Source organism: Drosophila tropicalis, unplaced genomic scaffold (assembly GCF_018151085.1).
Source record: "Drosophila tropicalis isolate 14030-0801.00 unplaced genomic scaffold, ASM1815108v1 contig_694, whole genome shotgun sequence".
NCBI lineage: Eukaryota > Metazoa > Arthropoda > Insecta > Diptera > Drosophilidae > Drosophila > Drosophila tropicalis.
In genome coordinates this window covers 5,515,045-5,533,005 of record NW_027173176.1, presented here as the reverse complement: position 1 = coordinate 5,533,005, position 17,961 = coordinate 5,515,045, and the positions used below count along the sequence as shown (strand labels likewise).

At 40.1% G+C, this 17,961-nt stretch overlaps 3 protein-coding genes and 3 non-coding genes across 8 annotated transcripts; 5 read left to right on the top strand and 1 right to left on the bottom strand.

Annotated features, from left to right (window-relative positions):
- Positions 1-72: 72 nt before the first annotated feature.
- Positions 73-1,563, bottom strand: LOC137579206 (cyclic GMP-AMP synthase-like receptor). Its single transcript, XM_068292912.1, has 2 exons — positions 341-1,563; positions 73-276 (listed from the first exon to the last, which is right to left on the bottom strand). The coding sequence occupies exons 1-2, from the start codon at positions 1,331-1,333 to the stop codon at positions 73-75; spliced, it is 1,197 nt and encodes a 398-aa protein (XP_068149013.1). The 5' UTR covers positions 1,334-1,563.
- Positions 1,564-1,640: 77 nt separating this feature from the next.
- On the top strand, positions 1,641-5,123 carry LOC137578936 (uncharacterized). Its single transcript, XM_068292560.1, is given in 7 exon segments — positions 1,641-1,683; positions 1,773-2,343; positions 2,783-2,911; positions 2,913-3,075; positions 3,625-3,956; positions 4,428-4,510; positions 4,576-5,123. Coding segments are annotated over 6 exon segments (1,110 nt in total). The 5' UTR covers positions 1,641-1,683; positions 1,773-2,262; the 3' UTR covers positions 4,898-5,123.
- A 445-nt stretch (positions 5,124-5,568) lies between these two features.
- Positions 5,569-12,271, top strand: Sf3b3 (splicing factor 3b subunit 3). Of its 3 annotated transcripts, XM_068292434.1 has the most exons (10): positions 5,569-5,716; positions 6,033-6,274; positions 6,544-6,909; positions 7,149-7,623; positions 7,691-8,025; positions 8,782-9,089; positions 9,284-11,262; positions 11,457-11,514; positions 11,716-11,781; positions 12,072-12,271. In XM_068292434.1, exons 2-7 carry the CDS (start codon positions 6,049-6,051, stop codon positions 11,258-11,260), a joined length of 3,687 nt encoding a protein of 1,228 aa, XP_068148535.1. In that variant the 5' UTR covers positions 5,569-5,716; positions 6,033-6,048; the 3' UTR covers positions 11,261-11,262; positions 11,457-11,514; positions 11,716-11,781; positions 12,072-12,271. The 3 variants fall into 3 exon arrangements, with proteins under 3 accessions (XP_068148535.1, XP_068148538.1, XP_068148536.1); XM_068292435.1 differs by lacking the exons at positions 5,569-5,716; positions 6,033-6,274 and having other exon boundaries at positions 6,774-6,914; XM_068292437.1 differs by lacking the exons at positions 9,284-11,262; positions 11,457-11,514; positions 11,716-11,781; positions 12,072-12,271 and adding an exon at positions 8,243-8,383 and having other exon boundaries at positions 8,782-8,921.
- On the top strand, positions 11,298-11,380 carry LOC137579480 (small nucleolar RNA Me28S-Gm3113). The gene has a single exon (XR_011032822.1). It is a non-coding gene; the product is annotated as a small nucleolar RNA Me28S-Gm3113 (small nucleolar RNA).
- On the top strand, positions 11,567-11,648 carry LOC137579486 (small nucleolar RNA Me28S-Gm3113). The gene has a single exon (XR_011032828.1). It is a non-coding gene; the product is annotated as a small nucleolar RNA Me28S-Gm3113 (small nucleolar RNA).
- Positions 11,870-11,942, top strand: LOC137579483 (small nucleolar RNA Me28S-Cm788). The gene has a single exon (XR_011032825.1). It is a non-coding gene; the product is annotated as a small nucleolar RNA Me28S-Cm788 (small nucleolar RNA).
- Positions 12,272-17,961: the final 5,690 nt, after the last annotated feature.

Here is a 17,961-nt window from a genome sequence, read left to right as displayed (position 1 = left end):
TTACATATACATATTGTAGTTCAGTCTACAAAAATACTATTACAAGTTTATATGAGAAAGAGAGTATGAGAGTTAAACACCAAAAAATTCATCAAGATCATCATCAGTTAAATAGTCGGCCTTTCGACGACGTAATAGTTTCGACAAGCATCGGTTGGTATTGCGTAAATATTGACGCCTGTCGGACTCCTCCAGTTGGTCGAGGCAATTATGCAATGGATCCAAATAGAAGCGTATTTTATTGTTCAGCAAACAATGTTTTAGTTTAAACATCATCTGAGAAAACGGGAAAAATATTTAATATTACTGAGGAACAAACCAATTACGACAATTAACTCACTTGTATCAATAGATTTCCTGGCGACAGTGTCCAGTTGGATTGAGGCTTTTCATTGATTTTGTCTAGATAGATTGACTTGAGCATATAGCTTCCTAGGCCATCCATTTCATTGGCTTGACAAAAAGCTTTCATCAGACGCAACGAATTCTTGAGATTTACTTTATTTTGCAGTGCCAAATACTCCCAATCCGGAGCTGATATGATGAATGAACGACTATCATTCTGACAGTGTGCTTTATTGTAGTTTCGTGGCACTGCACACCAGTCTCTATTTTTATTTGGCACTTTATCCAATCCGCGAGGCCATTGATTGGCTGCAAATTTAATGGAGGGCACAAAATTAAAACTTATAACGCGTCGTTTTCCAGATGTCTCGATAGCCTTAAAATTATGTGCGTCACCACGGTGCATATATTGTAAGCTATAGGAACGTCTTTGGCTGACTCTGACAGAAGCAAGATGATGCATCGCTCTGAATAAACAATCTGTTAGCCAATTTCGCAATTTAGAGCGATTGAAGTAGTAGTTTCCCAAATATTTTTCGACACAGCGATGCTTATAATCTCCACCAATGACATGTAGAAAAACGAAACCGGGATAACCGTTAGCACAAACAGGCTGAAGATACAAAGGCAGCCTTAATTCGATATTGAGATCATGTTCGTCAGGTAACCAGATTCGAATACCATCTAGAAAGCTATCAGCCGAACCGAATCCTCCATATTCTTTCTTGAAATCCGGATTATAATCACAGACCGTTTTCATGATTGTATTCTCTATTATCTGTGCATCTCTTGTCATGACAATTAGCTCATTAGGCGGACATGATATATTCTCCAAGGCAACTTGAATTCCCTCACCAAATGACATCTCCTCTATGCTAGATTCATCGGAGGAGACGGTGTCGGAGTAGAAATCGTCATCGGAAGAGGAATCGTCTCCGTAAGAGGAGTCGGAAGAGGAGTCGGAAGAGGAGGCGTAGTAATAACTCATGATTCCAATTTCGGGTAAAGTACCAAAAAAAAAAAAAGATGTGTGATTTGTAGCGTGCCCTTGTTTGCTCTGAAAATACGTTCACACTTAAACCAGTAAGCTGAGTTATCGATATATAAAAGTCCTAAGGGTGCGAGTAATAGTCCTAAGGGTGAGAGTAAAAGTCCTAAGCGTTCGAGTAGAGGGCGCCACTATGGCATTTCAAATACCACCGCAAAACAAAAACAAAAAAAAAACCGAAATAAGGCTCAATGAAATCATTAGGTAAGAAACGCAAAACAAACCAAACGATAGCAGTGATAATGTGTTTGCTAACATAAAATACACAACTAAATGTACATATGTATAAGGTAGTCTAATAATAATAATGAAAAACTACATTTTTGTTTTTGTTCTCGATAAGATTCACATGCCATTAAGCTGAATATTTCATTTTTAGGCGCTCGATCTATTTATTTAGCACCGACCGACAGCCACGAAGGAAAATCGCCTGGCTATAGTTCTGGCCTCCTTATCAGCTGCGACCGGGTAATGCACACACACATACAACCAAATGAGAAACAAAAAAAAAGTTAAAATTGATATACAATTTGGTAACAGAACGAAGACGACAAAGCTAAATTCAGTTGGCAAACGAAACGAAAAGCGAACGCATACATATCAGCGAAAATATATATTGGACATTTACCTTGTTGTTGTTGTCGTTGTTGTTGTTGGTATTCAAAGTGGAGATTCCATTATCGCCCAGTTATCGAACAGAACGCAAACCAACAACAAAAACTAAACGCAAAATTAATTGGCGCATGTTACGTTATTGCCTCTTTGGTGTCCGGCTCGATTTTTAGTTGCCAAACGGTCGTCGTTTCGTTACGGCGCCTGAGAAAATCAAATCGATCCAAATCGAACAAAAGCCCAACGATCAGCTCAAAATGTACGGGGCCAGCGGCACGGCGATTAAGAATTTCCCATCATTGAGAACGGCCGTACTATGGGCCGGAGTACTTGGCGTGGTATGTACATAAAGATCTCATATCTCTCAAATCGATGACCGCGACCTCTTTTAGCCACACACACACACACACACACACACGCACACTCCAACACTTTAGATAAGGACAAATTTTTGACATTTGTCGTACACACTAAAAGCACTTCTGGCACTTCTTTTAATTGCCTCCTATTATCATACCATCCATCCATCTATCCATTCATAACGTATCATATCAAACAATCAGGGAGCACCCCATTATGCACACAAACACTTTAGAAAGAGTGTAATCAGATCAGCTGGTCATAAAGAAAACATTATTCCTCTAACATTGAATCACTGAGCAGAGACAATTCATTCATATGGACATGCATGGGTTGATATGAACTTCTCTCATTGTTCGCTCCAATGATCGTTTTTTCAATCTAATCATTTACATTTCGTTTTATATTCCTGCCTAGATTCAATCAGTCATCTGGATTGGTCTTACGATAACATCCATTTTGGCATATTGTTGCATTTTGTATATAGCGCCGGAATTGAATTTTGGCACCATGATAAAATATGTGTTCTTTAAAGTATATTTCCACACGGACTACTGCAAAAATGCCACTCGACTATTATCAAAACTTCAATTATACATTTCTGGACAAGGTCGACACGGTATTCGATCCCACACAATTACTGATCTGGGATTCCGTCTATTTGGGTGTAGCTGTTTGCTGGTTTATTGTCTCCATTGCGCTATTCCTGTGTGAGTAACCGCTAAGAAAGAAAGCAAAATTTACGCAACGGATTGGGACATTGTTATAAAAATGCAACTCCCCCTAGATAACGCCTTGTGCTTCCATTTATTTATTTTTCACCACATTTTTTTATGATTCATTGCAATTTAATTTCTCGGCGAGTTCAATTAATCAGCCCAAGATAAAAATCAAAAGAAAGTAACTTCAATCCGAATTTCTTGAATGGAACCATGCATGTATTTATCTTGGAGCAACCCTCGCTGGAATACTGAAAATTCGAAAAGTGGGAGAACGCAAAATGTACTTACATATGTATTTTCTGATTACAACTGTTTGTTGTATTTGTTTGTTTTTGTATTTTATGGTAGACGCGTTGTATAATAACAATTGGATGATTTTATGGTTCTGGCCTCTACAATTTCAGAGAAAAACGTATTTGCTACTCCATCTCCATTAAGATATCGTAGAAATGATCGATAATGTTGATATATAGACTTTTAGATAAAACCTACTAAATAAGTATTTGTATGTACATGTGTTTAAACTATTAATTTCAGTTGTGCGTAAAGACAATGTGAAGCAAACTTTGTCAGCCATCTATACTTGGGCGTTCTTTATTCTGGTCATTTGTGCCATGGATGTAACCGCTGGCGTTATATTTGGTGTGGATTTTGGCCGCTTCCATGCGGCTGCTTTGAAATGGAATGCCAACGATATAAATACGGGAGAAGTTGATCCGTTGGCATCCACCCTAATGGCAGCTGGAGTCGCTGCCATTGCCATGATGATAATATCCTTTAAAGGTTTCATTTTATGGTTTATCAATTTTGGACTCTTGATCTATTTACTAATACGCGCTGTTCGCATTGCCACCGATAAGGATGGAACGGTGAGTAAGACTTTTCGAATTCCGAATGACATCATATCCATTTCTCATTGCGCTGTCTCTTGTTATAAATAATAAATGGAGCAAGCAACTAAGCTCTAAGCCAGCCATGTGGCACATTCTTGCGATGTGTAGTCTCTATATATGTACATAGAATTCGGCATACGCACAAAAAAAAAAACAAGTTAAATTATGAATCTAAATAGGTAAAATAAAAAAAGCGACTACGACATGCCTAAAGTTAGCTTTGCTCTACTTACTGATAAGCCATGTTCCATCGGCAACAACAATGACATTCTCCACAAATTGGTTGTACGGACTTTCGCTGACTGATATAGTGCTTTTGATTGGAATTTACGTTGAAACTTTAGCTATTAATGATAGTGATTCATACATACATATGTACAGGATATCTGACATTACCATTGCCATCATCGTGAATAATGAGTAATATGATTCTTTTTGGCATTACAGGATACTTTGTTCAATCCACGCAAGGATTCCAATGATATACTGACCACCAGACCCCCCATACGCGCCTATGAGGAAGAAGAGAGGTACGTACCGAATATATGTACATATTATTAAATTGAATTACGAATGCATTGAAATTGTTTTCCAGAGTGGAAATCCGTGGTGGCTATAATAATGATGTGTTCGTACCGGATAGAAGCTCTACTGCCGAAACAATAGAAGTCAATGAAGAGGCCATTGTACGGGCAGCCCATTTGTCACGCGATGCCAACCTATTGGATCGCCGTTTCCGCAATATTGACGCATTCCATCAGTATCCGGCGCCAAAGAATCAGCCACCTGCACGCCAAGCATCACAGGCTCCAGTGCAGCAGGAAACTATCTTGGTGGCCACCAATGGCTATCCCATGCCGGACTATTCGCCGCAATTGAGTCCCAATGGCAATTTGCGCCATCATCAATACCAATAGACAACAAATAGTATTGTTTTTGTTTAAAAATATTTTATTATTATAATTTTTTTTTTTGCCCATAATATAATTCTCAAATAGTATTGTATATCCCAACCAACCCACCTGCCCGCCTTTTAAGATCAGCCGTATTCCAAAGAAAAAATATAATGTTTACACTACTTTTTTTTTTTATAAACAAAATAAATAAGCAAGTTGCACTTGTAAATATGTATACTACATATAAGAGTATTTAGTTATTATTTAATAATAACTTGAGCTGATAACAGCTACGAGAGAAAGTGAAATGGTATGAGAGCCCCGCAATGAGTTTAAGTAACAATTTCCATTCGTCTACGCTCGAGTAAAAAAACACAAAATACACACAAGTCGATTGTGGTAATCAAAGTTAATTACAAGAATATACATACATACATATATACTTTAAATGGTCTCAAATGTTTCTAACCTAAATTAATAAACCCTTTTTGAAAGAGTATAAAAACCACCGGGCATAGAGCAGTGCGAAGGCCTCAGTCGAACCGATGAGTCCAACTCCAATCAGTGCGAAGGGTTGAGTCGAAGTGAGTATGGTATCGATAATAATGATGATGCTATCGATACTTGGTGAGTACAATTCGAAAATGGTATCGATGTTTCACAAATAATGGCAACATTAATGTTATTTCTAGCACTGTCATCACCAGTTCTATTTTTTTGGCCGGCATCGAGAACAGAAGCAAGTTCAAAATGGCGTTGGATGAATAATTTTGAAAGAAAATTTTAATCCTAAGCCATCGTTGATAAAATGTGTGAAATATTGAAATAAATTAACAAAAGGTAAGCAAACGTACCATTAACTATTAATTTGTAGTATTATTGCGGTGATTTATAATGATTTATGTGTATGCACGACGTATCTCCAGAAAAGCAGAAATGTCTGCGCTTTGGTCGCATTTTTAGCGTGCTAAATAAATGTAAATATAATATTTGCTGCTTACTAGCATCGTTAGGCGACACGACTATCCATACTGTGGCCATGGTTTTCAAAGCAGTACAAAATTAATTTTAAAAAATTTCCATAACTTATTAAAGACAATGTGCGGCAACTGTACCTAACCTCAATGTTTGATATTTTGTACCTTCCCGCTTCTAGAGTCCATCGTTTCATCATGTATTTGTATAATTTAACACTGCAGAAGGGAACGGGTGTGACCCATGCTATCCATGGCAATTTTTCCGGGGGCAAGCAGCAAGAGGTGCTGCTGTCACGTGGCAAATCTTTGGAGCTCCTTAGGCCCGATCCCAACACGGGCAAAGTTCATACATTGATGTCCACAGAGATTTTTGGGTGCATACGTGCTCTGATGTCTTTTCGTTTAACTGGTGGCACAAAAGGTGAGAAATAGATTTTGAAATAAAATTCAAATTTTGACGCACAAATCCCTATTGAGGCAACAGTCAATAGTTGGCCCCAGTAAGACCTTATTTAAACATGTCTAAGTGCGAGAATAAAAAGAACTTGTCGTCGCATTTGCCATTTATCCTTATAACCACATGGTATGGCGAATTGAAACTTCGAGGCACATTAACAAATCCAAAAATAAATTAAAGACAATCAATCTAATCTAACTGTTCCTCATCACACTCTTTGTACTTTTGCATAGATTATATTGTTGTGGGCTCTGATTCAGGCCGTATTGTCATTTTGGAGTACATTCCCGCCAAGAATGCTTTAGAAAAAGTTCATCAGGAGACATTTGGAAAGACGGGTTGTCGTCGCATTGTGCCGGGACAATATTTTGCCATTGATCCCAAAGGGCGTGCCGTCATGATTGGCGCTGTTGAGAAACAAAAACTGGCCTATATCATGAATCGTGATACGCAGGCCCGTTTGACTATCTCATCGCCATTGGAGGCACATAAATCGAATACCCTCACCTATCACATGGTTGGCGTCGATGTGGGCTTCGATAATCCCATGTTTGCTTGCCTCGAGATTGACTACGAGGAGGCCGATTTAGATCCCTCAGGTAAGGTAATAATTCCCATTCTCATTTACTATATCAATATTTTGCGCTTTAATTCTCAGAGACTGTGGATTCCACCATAGTCTACTGACTGTACTTAGCGCTAGATAAATTTGATTGACCACTGAACCATTGGTGTTGCTGTAATTGCCTAGCAACACTTCACTGATTTGTGGCCCACACCCATTCACACTCTGTCTCCATGTGTTTTGCTAACATTATTTACCTTGTATTCTTTGCAGGTGATGCCGCTCAGCATACTCAACAAACGCTGACATTCTACGAATTGGATTTGGGTCTAAACCACGTGGTACGAAAATATTCTGAGCCCTTGGAGGAGCATGCCAACTTCTTGGTCTCTGTTCCTGGCGGTAATGATGGGCCATCGGGTGTGCTCATTTGCTCGGAGAATTATCTAACGTATAAGAATCTCGGCGATCAGCATGATATACGTTGCCCCATACCCAGGCGTCGTAATGATTTAGATGATCCTGAGCGTGGCATGATCTTTATATGCTCGGCCACACATCGAACAAAGAGCATGTATTTCTTTTTACTGCAAACCGAGCAGGGCGACATTTTTAAGATCACTCTTGAAACAGACGATGATGTTGTGTCGGAGATTAAACTTAAATATTTTGATACTGTGCCACCAGCAACGGCAATGTGTGTGCTAAAGACTGGTTTCCTCTTTGTGGCCAGTGAATTTGGCAACCAGTAAGTGAATCCTGTACTACTCACACGCCACACGTATGCTAACTCTGCGCTTTTTGTTCTCGTGTAGTTATCTTTATCAGATTGCCCATTTGGGTGATGATGACGATGAACCCGAATTCAGTTCGGCCATGCCTTTAGAGGAGGGCGAGACATTCTTCTTTGCGCCGCGAGCCTTGAAGAATCTTGTACTGGTCGATGAGTTGCCATCGTTTGCACCGATTGTAACATCTCAGGTGGCTGATTTGGCCAATGAGGATACACCGCAATTGTATGTTCTATGTGGACGAGGACCACGTTCCACTCTGCGTGTACTCCGACATGGCCTTGAAGTATCTGAAATGGCTGTCTCTGAATTGCCTGGCAACCCAAATGCTGTATGGACTGTAAAGAAACGTGTTGACGGTGAGTAGAAAAAAATTTGTCGCGTGTTTTTAGCGCATTTTTGACCTCTAAGGTTAGGCTATAAATAATATAAAAGTGTGAAATGAGAAAAAAAAAAAAAAATGATTCCCTCTAATAACTCAACTGGTGCATTGATGATATGAGAGATAGATTCAAATTTAATTCCACACAAAATACCATCGACAAGTTATCAACCACCAGTTCTTTCTTATTTCAGGCGCTTAAACACAGACGGATCAACTGTTTGTTGTGTGTGAGAAAGAAAGAAAGAGACAAGTGAAAGTGAAGAGAAGAGGAATACTTCTTCTCTCGCTAAATGTAAAATGAAATGAATTTGTCTCTTGTGAAGCGATAGTAGGTAAGGCAACATTTTCGCAACTTGGGATATAATTCCTAAGTGAACAGATACTACATAATACGATCATATATATATATATACTTCCACCCTTAAAAAAATAAAAAACCCCAAAAAGAAAAACGACTACTATTACTCTCCTGAGAGCAAAGTAGGCAAAAAATATATTCTTTCTATCAAGTCTCTCTCCCTCTCTCTCTCGTTCTGGAGACATTGAACATGATGCGATTTTTATCAACCGTGTTTCAGCTGAATTTTACATTGATTACAGCATGATAAACTGATTATTCAATGTTCTCTTAAAATGTTAGGCAACAAAAATTAAAAAACTGTATAAACTTTGTTGTTGGAATATGAACCAAAACGTTTTTCCTCCTTTTTGTTCTTACAACTATTTTTAGACGAATTTGATGCCTATATTATCGTGTCTTTTGTTAATGCCACTCTTGTCCTAAGTATTGGCGAGACAGTTGAGGAAGTTACGGACAGTGGTTTCCTGGGCACAACGCCGACTTTGTGTTGTGCCGCATTGGGTGACGATGCCCTAGTTCAGGTTTATCCGGATGGCATACGTCATATACGTTCCGATAAGCGTGTCAATGAATGGAAGGCTCCTGGCAAGAAATCCATTACGAAATGTGCTGTTAACCAACGCCAAGTGGTCATAACTTTATCGGGCCGAGAACTGGTTTATTTTGAAATGGATCCGGTAAGCAATTAAAATATTCTTGGAAGACTTATCCATATTTGAACTTTTGCTCTGATGACAAAAACACGAAAAGAACAATCATGTTGAGACACTTTGTGTCCTGCAGTGCTGAGCAGCATTTCCCCATTATCCTTGCTTCTTTTTCTTTGTCATGTTTAAAATACTAAGCACGTGTTTTTTCTTATATTTGATAGACTGGCGAATTGAACGAGTACACGGAACGTTCTGAAATGCCGGCTGAAATTATGTGCATGGCCCTGGGTACCGTTCCCGATGGTGAGCAACGTTCATGGTTCTTATCGGTGGGATTGGCCGATAATACAGTGCGGATACTCTCGTTGGATCCAAATAATTGTTTGTCCCCATGCTCGATGCAAGCATTACCCTCGCCGGCAGAATCTCTCTGTTTGGTTGAGATGGGTCATACGGAGAGCACAACGAATCCGGCCGGTGATGAAGATGTTCCTACACAACGCAGCGGTGGCAGCAATAAGGGAACAATATATCTAAACATTGGACTAAGCAACGGTGTCTTGCTTCGTACCGTTTTGGATCCAGTCTCCGGTGATTTGGCCGATACACGAACTCGTTATTTGGGATCACGGCCTGTTAAGCTTTTCCGCATCAAGATGCAGGGCTCAGAGGCAGTACTTGCCATGTCTAGTCGCACTTGGTTGTCGTATTATCATCAGAATCGTTTCCATCTCACGCCATTGTCGTACGAGACCCTGGAGTATGCCTCGGGTTTCTCCAGCGAGCAGTGTAGTGAGGGTATTGTGGCCATTTCCACCAATACGTTGCGGATCTTGGCTCTTGAGAAGCTGGGCGCTGTTTTCAATCAGGTGGCCTTCCCATTGCAATATACTCCACGTACATTTGTCATTCATCCGGATACGGGTCGCATGTTAATTGCCGAAACTGATCACAATGCCTACACAGAGGATACGAAAAATGCCCGTAAAGAGCAAATGGCCGAAGAGATGCGTAATGCAGCAGGAGACGAGGAGCGTGAATTAGCCAGGGAGATGGCGAATGCATTTATTAGCGAAGCTCTGCCCGAGGATGTCTTCTCGGCTCCCAAAGCTGGCCTAGGCTTGTGGGCTTCACAGATTCGTTGTCTGGATGCCATGCATGGCCAGACAATGTTCAGTGTGCCGCTAACACAGAATGAGGCCATCATGTCGATGGCCCTGCTCAAGTTTTCCATTGCTGCCGATGGTCGATACTATTTGGCTGTTGGAATTGCCAAAGATCTGCAATTGAATCCGAGAATCTCGCAAGGTGGTTGCATTGATATCTATAAAATTGATCCCACATGTTCTAGCTTAGAGTTTTTGCATCGAACTGAAATTGAAGAGATTCCTGGAGCATTGTGCGGCTTCCAGGGACGCCTGCTGGCCGGATGTGGACGTATGCTTCGCATCTATGATCTCGGCAAGAAGAAAATGCTTCGCAAATGCGAAAATAAACACATTCCCTATCAGATTGTCAATATCCAGGCTATGGGTCATCGTGTCTATGTGTCCGATGTCCAAGAGTCGGTATTCTTTATACGCTATCGTCGTGCGGAGAATCAATTGATTATATTTGCCGATGATACGCATCCGCGATGGGTGACAGCCACTACATTGCTGGATTATGATACGATTGCCATAGCAGATAAATTTGGCAATTTGAGTATTCAACGTTTGCCGCATTCTGTCACCGATGATGTGGACGAAGATCCCACGGGCACGAAATCATTATGGGATCGTGGCCTACTTTCGGGTGCATCACAGAAATCGGAAAACATTTGCTCTTTTCATGTCGGCGAGATTATCATGTCATTGCAAAAGGCCACCCTCATTCCGGGTGGCTCTGAGGCTCTCATCTATGCTACATTGAGCGGAACAGTTGGAGCCTTCGTTCCATTCACCAGTCGTGAGGACTACGACTTTTTCCAGCATCTGGAGATGCATATGCGTAACGAGAATCCGCCATTGTGTGGTCGTGACCATTTAAGCTACCGCAGCTCCTATTATCCAGTGAAGAATGTTCTAGATGGTGATCTATGTGAGCAGTATTTATCCATTGATGCGGTTAAGCAAAAGAGCATAGCTGGGGACATGTTCCGTACGCCCAATCAGATCTGCAAGAAATTGGAGGACATTCGAACACGCTATGCCTTCTAAATGTGAGTTTGAATTGCAATCTAATTAAGAATATAAATTTAAGATTATGATGATATAGCAATTACCTTGGGACACCTATGAGATGCCATGATTAGTGTATAATTTTAGTAACTGATGAAAAAACTGTCTAAAAAGGCTTTTCACATGTTTACTTTCCAACATTTGTGATCTAATTTGAATTTCCTCTCAATTGCAGATGCTCAAAATGCTTGGAAATGGAGAAGGAGGAGGAACCTATTAATTTGGTTTATGCGGTAAGTTTCCATTTAAGGAGAAAATACTTGATTCGTGTTTTGAAATAGATTTCATTTGATTATGATGATATAACGTAATTACCTTGGGACACCTATGAAAAGTTTTTGATTAGTGTAACAGCTTACTGATAAACACAATAATATTAAGTCTTTATTTAACTGTAGTTGAGACTTTTACTTATTAAAACTTATTTTTTACAGGTTTCGAATGAAACAAAGAGACGATGCAGCAGATCTCGATTTGGGAAACACTTTTTAGTATTTAAGGTAAGAGTTGTCGTCGGTTGAAACTATCACATAAAACTGAACCACTCCCTCCCACATACATACACACATTCTAATCTCGATCCTGAAAACAATACTATGATGTTTTTTACATATGTTAGACTAATGAAATAATTTGATTGTAAATTACGTACTGAGTTTGTCTCCCACTCCAAAGATGATGAGGAAGAGACTTGTTTTTGATTTTCGTTTTCTGTTTTTAGTTCGTTCCAATACTGCAACAAATATTGATGAAACTTGGTATCTCTTTTCTTCTTCTTCTTCTCTTGTAGATCCCCTTCATAATGCAACCACTAAAACGACTGCCTATTTATATTAGTCTAAGATTAGTGTGTATGGTGTGTTTTTGTGTGCGATAATTGTACATTTCATCAGAACACAATTCATCTAAAGTACACAACAAAATTTATTCATTTAATCTAAGTGATTTTTCAATAAAACTACAGCACTTAATGCAAAATGTACACACAAAGCGAGAGTTTTTGTTTCTTTCTTAACTATTAAGAAATCTAGTATCACATTTGATTGTTGTGCATACTAACTAAATAATAAGTCTAAATATTAATACTGGCGAATTGTCTCAAAAGGGAGGCTCTAGGTTCCAAACACCATGGCCCTTGAAAGAACACATAGCTGCCAGTGTGTATCTATAAGAATAAGATGGATTAACATTTTAGAATAAATATAGTTAGTTTTATTCACTAATATTAAAGCTAATCTCTCGAAAAACAATAGTTTTTAATTGTGTTTGGCAGCGGTTGTGTGAGTGTGTCTTTATTGTTTAGAGTGTCGTGTTTGCTGTTAAAATAAGTTTGAGCACTAGTTTAAGAAGATTTCAATTAAGAAGCCGTCGCCCGTCAATTGTAATGATTGTGATCCATCAATTGTTATGATAGATCAGATCTATCATCCTTTATCAAAATCGGTAAGGAAAGCGTGTGATTTGAACTCAATTGAGATTTTGTGGTATCCTTTTGAACTTATAAACTATTTATAAGATTCATTTTTGACCCATCTCTAATGTAAAGCGACAAATGAATATTGTTTCATCTTTTGATTGGTAAGATAAATTGTTTAAAGGTTGGTCTTGGTCTCCTCTTAGTGATAAAGCCCAACAATATTAATAAGTACTTAAGAAACAAATTGTTAATTTTAATTGAACATATTCCCTAATTAGTAATTACTGGGCGCCCCATAGTTAACGCTTAAAGTTCCTCTTCCTGTGCAGTAGAACAAATTCAAATAATTAGACAACATGAGGAGGTAATAATTTTCAAACTAAGTATGAAAAATTGATGGAATATGCAAAGGAAGATGAGATGAGGGGAGAAGAGTATAGAGAGCGAGAGGAAGAGGAAACAACAACTCGTTTCAAAACAAATTGCACTTCCTGTTGTTGTAATATTTGCTTATCTCTCTCTTTCTCTCTTTGGTTATTATTACATATTATTCTTATTAGCATGTGCAAAGCATTATCTTGGCCTTGTTTGCTTATAATTTTGCCATCCCCCCCCTCCTCTTGGCAACCAAATTCTCGTTGCGTTCCCGTTATGGCCACGATGAAGATGGGGAGCACGGAGAAACGGTGGACTACAACACAAAAGAATGTTCTGCTAAACGTCTCGTTTTCCTACCTCTCTCACTCTCACTCCACCACTTTTTGGTATGTACGCAGAAATTGTTGTAATTTGTTATGTTTGGAGCACATAAGCACACAGTAGTTATGCAAATTGTCGCTCAGGTGATCCTCGGTGGTCGGTCGGTTGGTCGTTTGCAAACCGAAATCCTACTATCCCATTACAACTAGATGGGTCGCTGTCGTAGTCGTCGTCTAGTCGTATTCTCGTTCTCATTCTTGTGTTTTCTTTTCTTTTTTGTTTAGTGTGTATGGGGGCCATTTGGTTAAACGATTTATTAACTTCATTTCTAGATCATTAGATCGCATAACACGGACATTCATCACTTGCTTGGCTGGCTGCCTGTTCGCTCCACCTCGTTCTCTTTTCCTTCTCGTTTTAAGATTTTCTACTACGCTGTGCGAATCTCTTGAGAGGAGCGCACGCAATCTCTATTCACGCCATATGCTTGGATCAGGGCCGGTCTGGAGAAACATTTCAAGTGTAGGATAGGAAATCTGATTGAAAATTTCCAGTGAGTGGTAACCTATTCCGTTCCTGTACTTGACGCAGCTGCGACGAAAGCAAAGATGCTGCCCGTCGATAAGAATAATCAACGCTTGGCGCAAACACTTGGCACTTGTTGGGAGGATGTCAGAAGAAACCCTAACACGCCCATTCCGATTGGAATGCGTTCAGCAACCAACAGCCATGCAAAAGCTAAAGATGCCCGATTGTAGATAAGACCACTAGCCACCATTGCAACCCATTCCACGTCCTATCCAGCTATATTTTCGGTGCAATGTTTGAATTTGGGGCGTGTATCGCCTTGGTGTGCGCGCCTTTGCTTGCTTGCCTGCCTGAATCGATCGCCTGCTATCCCATCGATGACCAGCAATGATCACAATCTCTGATCGTCCAAAGATCGCGCTGCCGTATCGTTATATCTGGCGAGAGAGTCAGCCATGTCGAGTCGTTGCAGCATTTGGCAGATGCTTATCACATGGCGTCGTTCAAATGCCTCTTGCGTGATAAAGAATTTCGCATGAATCCCCAACATCTAGACTATCACAAGGGGAAGTGGTACGGGGTGAGATTGGAGGTTGGGTGTTAACGTTGCAACTTTTCAGCTGTCGTCCCAGCGGTCAACCAACGTTTGCGTGTAAGAATTTTCTGCGAATTTTGCTGAGATTTTAATCAGATGTCGGCTGGAGGAGCCAGCCAGCTAGCCAACCCCTCGAGAGACCCAATCGCTCCTCCGACACTTTCGCCTGCGAATTAAATGCTCATTTTCCCAATTTTCCAGCGTACCGTTTGTGCAAGAAAAAGGAAAAAAAAAACTCTTTACCAGTCACGTCTCTTCACAGTTAGCAACTTTATTAAAACTAACGGCATGGCAAATAATTAAAACGCAGCGCACAAAAAAGAAAAAAAAAAAAACGAAGGTAGAAGAAAACGAAGAAGAGGAATAGCAAATTGCTCACCATGTAATAAATAGAATCATCAGACTAGCCAACTGGCCACAGAATGGGGCAGAGCCACATCATGATCATCAGCAGCCTCAGTCGTTGCGCAGTGCGCGGCATCAGCATTATTTTAATTCACTTAGCGTCGTTTGACGACGACGTTGGTTTTGGCCAAGTTGTAAGCTTTAAGCCGGTTGCACTCGGCCGGGCTGGTAGGATAGGGACGGGAAATTCGCCAAACCAATTATAAAGCCTAGACTTTCGATGTGTGCGCACACGTGTTGTTTGCATGAGAGAGTGAGTGCGAGATAGATAGATCACACGATTTCTCTAACTGTAGGGTATATGCGAATAGATCAAACTGAATTTTTGCAAATGCACAAAGTAAAGTCTTGAAAAGCTTGAAGAAAATAAGAGTCAATCTCTAATGCACTTAAATTAAGTTTCTTACATATGATAGGTCTCGAGTAAGTGGGATTTAGTATAGAGATTAACTTTGGGATTTTCTGTATTTGGACTTACAGAAACAACAACAAAATATATAGAATTTAATATTTGGGGAGGCGATCGAGCAAACGTTAAGCCATTTAACTTTAGTAGGGCCCTTAGGTGGCCGGCGAGAGTATGTTTACTCTGTGCCTCTAACTGGATATGAATCTGGCCCCCACCCCACCGCCAATTCTCATCAAATCGTAAACGCAATCCCAATTTGTTGCAACATGCTTATAAATTGCTGACTGACAGAAAGAAGAAAACGAACGATGAAGATGAAAGAGCTAGAGCAGAGGGAGAAGTGAAGAAGTAGTAGCGTAGTAGAAGAAGAAGAAGAGTGACACTCACATGCGGCAAGTCCAAGTCCACAACTGTTGATTGCTGTCAGCAATCTTTCCTCTTGTATTCGTTGTTGCCCCGTTGTTGTTTCTGTGTGCTGTTGTTGCTGCTGCTGCTGCTTGTTTTTGCGGCCTGACCCCATTCAATGTCATTAACTCGGCCCCAAGGTCTGTTTGTTTTGGCTGTGGCCCCAAAGAGTTGGCAATTTTCGCATAATTGGCTGAAAATTATGAAATGTGACGAGGGCTGTGTGTTGCAGCTGATTCGTCTTCAACTTCAACTTGACGACTACTGAACTCATTTGAACTCACAACTCTCAGGTTGTTAGCAGAGGCAAAGAGTGGGAGAATTGGACTCCCAACAGTTGGCAGCAAAACTGTTTTGCGCCCAAGGCATCTGATGTCTTCATGAGGCCGATCCTCCGATCTCCAAACTCCAAACTGCAAAACGTTTCAGTCACTTAGTCAACAATCTGTTGCATCTAATTGTCTTTGCAACAAATTACTCAATTCCATGCTGATGCCTGAGATCGAGACCGAGATCAAGATCATGAGGATCGAGATCGAGATCTGTTGATGCAGCGTTTGGGGAGCGGGACCGGCTGGTCAACAGGTTTGACATAATTTTCACTTTAGTTTGTTTTTAAAAGCACAAATTTGCACGCAGCTGAAGCAAAATTGAGACAGAGATGGAAATGGAGATGGAGACGGATGACGATGATGATAATGATAATAATAATAATGATGCTGATGATGATAATGACGATGACGATGCGTTGAGTAACTCAAACGCAATCGCAAAAAACCAAATCAACAATCACAATCTCCGTTCTTCGTCTCAGTCTCGCAGTCGCAGTCCGCAGTCTTCGTTCTGAATTGAACATGCACTTTAGTGGGCGTGGCACACTTCCGTAAGCAATTTGCTGCGGTTCTTTGCCCAATGGAGACGGCTCCGGGGTATAATGGAACATTTTAATGCTGAAACCGATGTTTAAAATTCAAGCTATAAAAACCCAAGTGTCGTGATGGGGCCACCGTAGTCAATAAACAGACAGAGTAGATACACAGAGAAAGAGAGAGACATAGAGACACAGGAAATCCTAAAGGTCTTAATAACGTTTTAATTTTTCTTATTGTTAGCCGCTTTCTCTATGTCAAGTAACTAGTTAAGAACCTTTACCTTCATAAAAGCGTAATCATTCAAAATTTAATTTCTGTTATTCAGAAAATTAGTTGCCCATCACTTAGCAGATTTAAACAATGAATGATTTTAAGATTAAAATTTATTTCAATTAACCTGATAAGAAGAAAAGCTTGAATGGTAATACCCTTTTTTGATTTATTACAAGTTTCTTGTTTGATTTCGCTGATGTTAAACAATTCTAATTGCTAGTTATGGTTTTTCATTTTGGTTATTCAACTAAAAAGATTCGTATGGTTTCAAGAATTATTAAAAGGACTTAAAGACTTACTTAAGTTCATTTCGGTTGTGTAACTTGTACAGAAATATTGTACAACAATACATTTACATTTTACTTAACTTTTCGATCACAGTATACATAAATATTCTCGAAGATTTCGTTGATCGTCATCATCATCAACACATGTGAGAGAGAGACTGATTGTGAGGGAAGAAAAACAGAAAGCGAACGAGAGAGAGAGAGAGAGAGAGAGAGAGAGAGAGGGGTAAAGAAAAGAAAAGAGGCAACTGTCGGAGACACGTCAACAATGAGCCATAAAAACGGGAGCAACATGCAACATAATTGAAAGCAATTTGTGGCTGACTGACTGAATGACTGGTTGACTGGCTGGCTGTGTGACTGAATGACTGACTGGGTGAGTGAGTGCCTGGGTCTCCTGGTCCTTCTCCTGGTTGATGAGCAGCCCAGCCGGGCAAAAGTGAGCGTTCAGCGTCAGCATAAACATTACATTGATTGCCATTGCCCCACTCATTCACTCAATCTCACACACGTGTTGTTTGTCAATGGCTCCTTCACTGACGACGACGACGATAAAGAGGAAAGAAGGGGTTACAGTACACACACACACACACATTTACGCACAAACAAAGTCTCTTGCAGATAGATCGCAAAAGACACGAACGGAAGTTGCTCAGTTCCGGCAAACAGGCCGACATTGATGATGATCATCTGCACCTGAAGCAGCATCAACCCACACCCCGTACATCCCATTACACACTCCATCCATTTCGGTTCTGTTACGCAATTGTATGGAACAATCGTCTTTGAT

Coding starts and splice junctions, on each gene's coding strand:
- LOC137579206 (XM_068292912.1), bottom strand. CDS start 1,333: ATGAGTTATTACTACGCCTCCTCTTCCGACTCCTCTTCCGACTCCTCT. Junction 277..340: donor CAGGAAATCTATTGATACAA/GTGAGTTAATTG, acceptor CCGTTTTCTCAG/ATGATGTTTAAACTAAAACA.
- Sf3b3 (XM_068292434.1), top strand. CDS start 6,049: ATGTATTTGTATAATTTAACACTGCAGAAGGGAACGGGTGTGACCCAT. Junction 6,275..6,543: donor TTTAACTGGTGGCACAAAAG/GTGAGAAATAGA, acceptor ACTTTTGCATAG/ATTATATTGTTGTGGGCTCT. Junction 6,910..7,148: donor GGCCGATTTAGATCCCTCAG/GTAAGGTAATAA, acceptor TATTCTTTGCAG/GTGATGCCGCTCAGCATACT.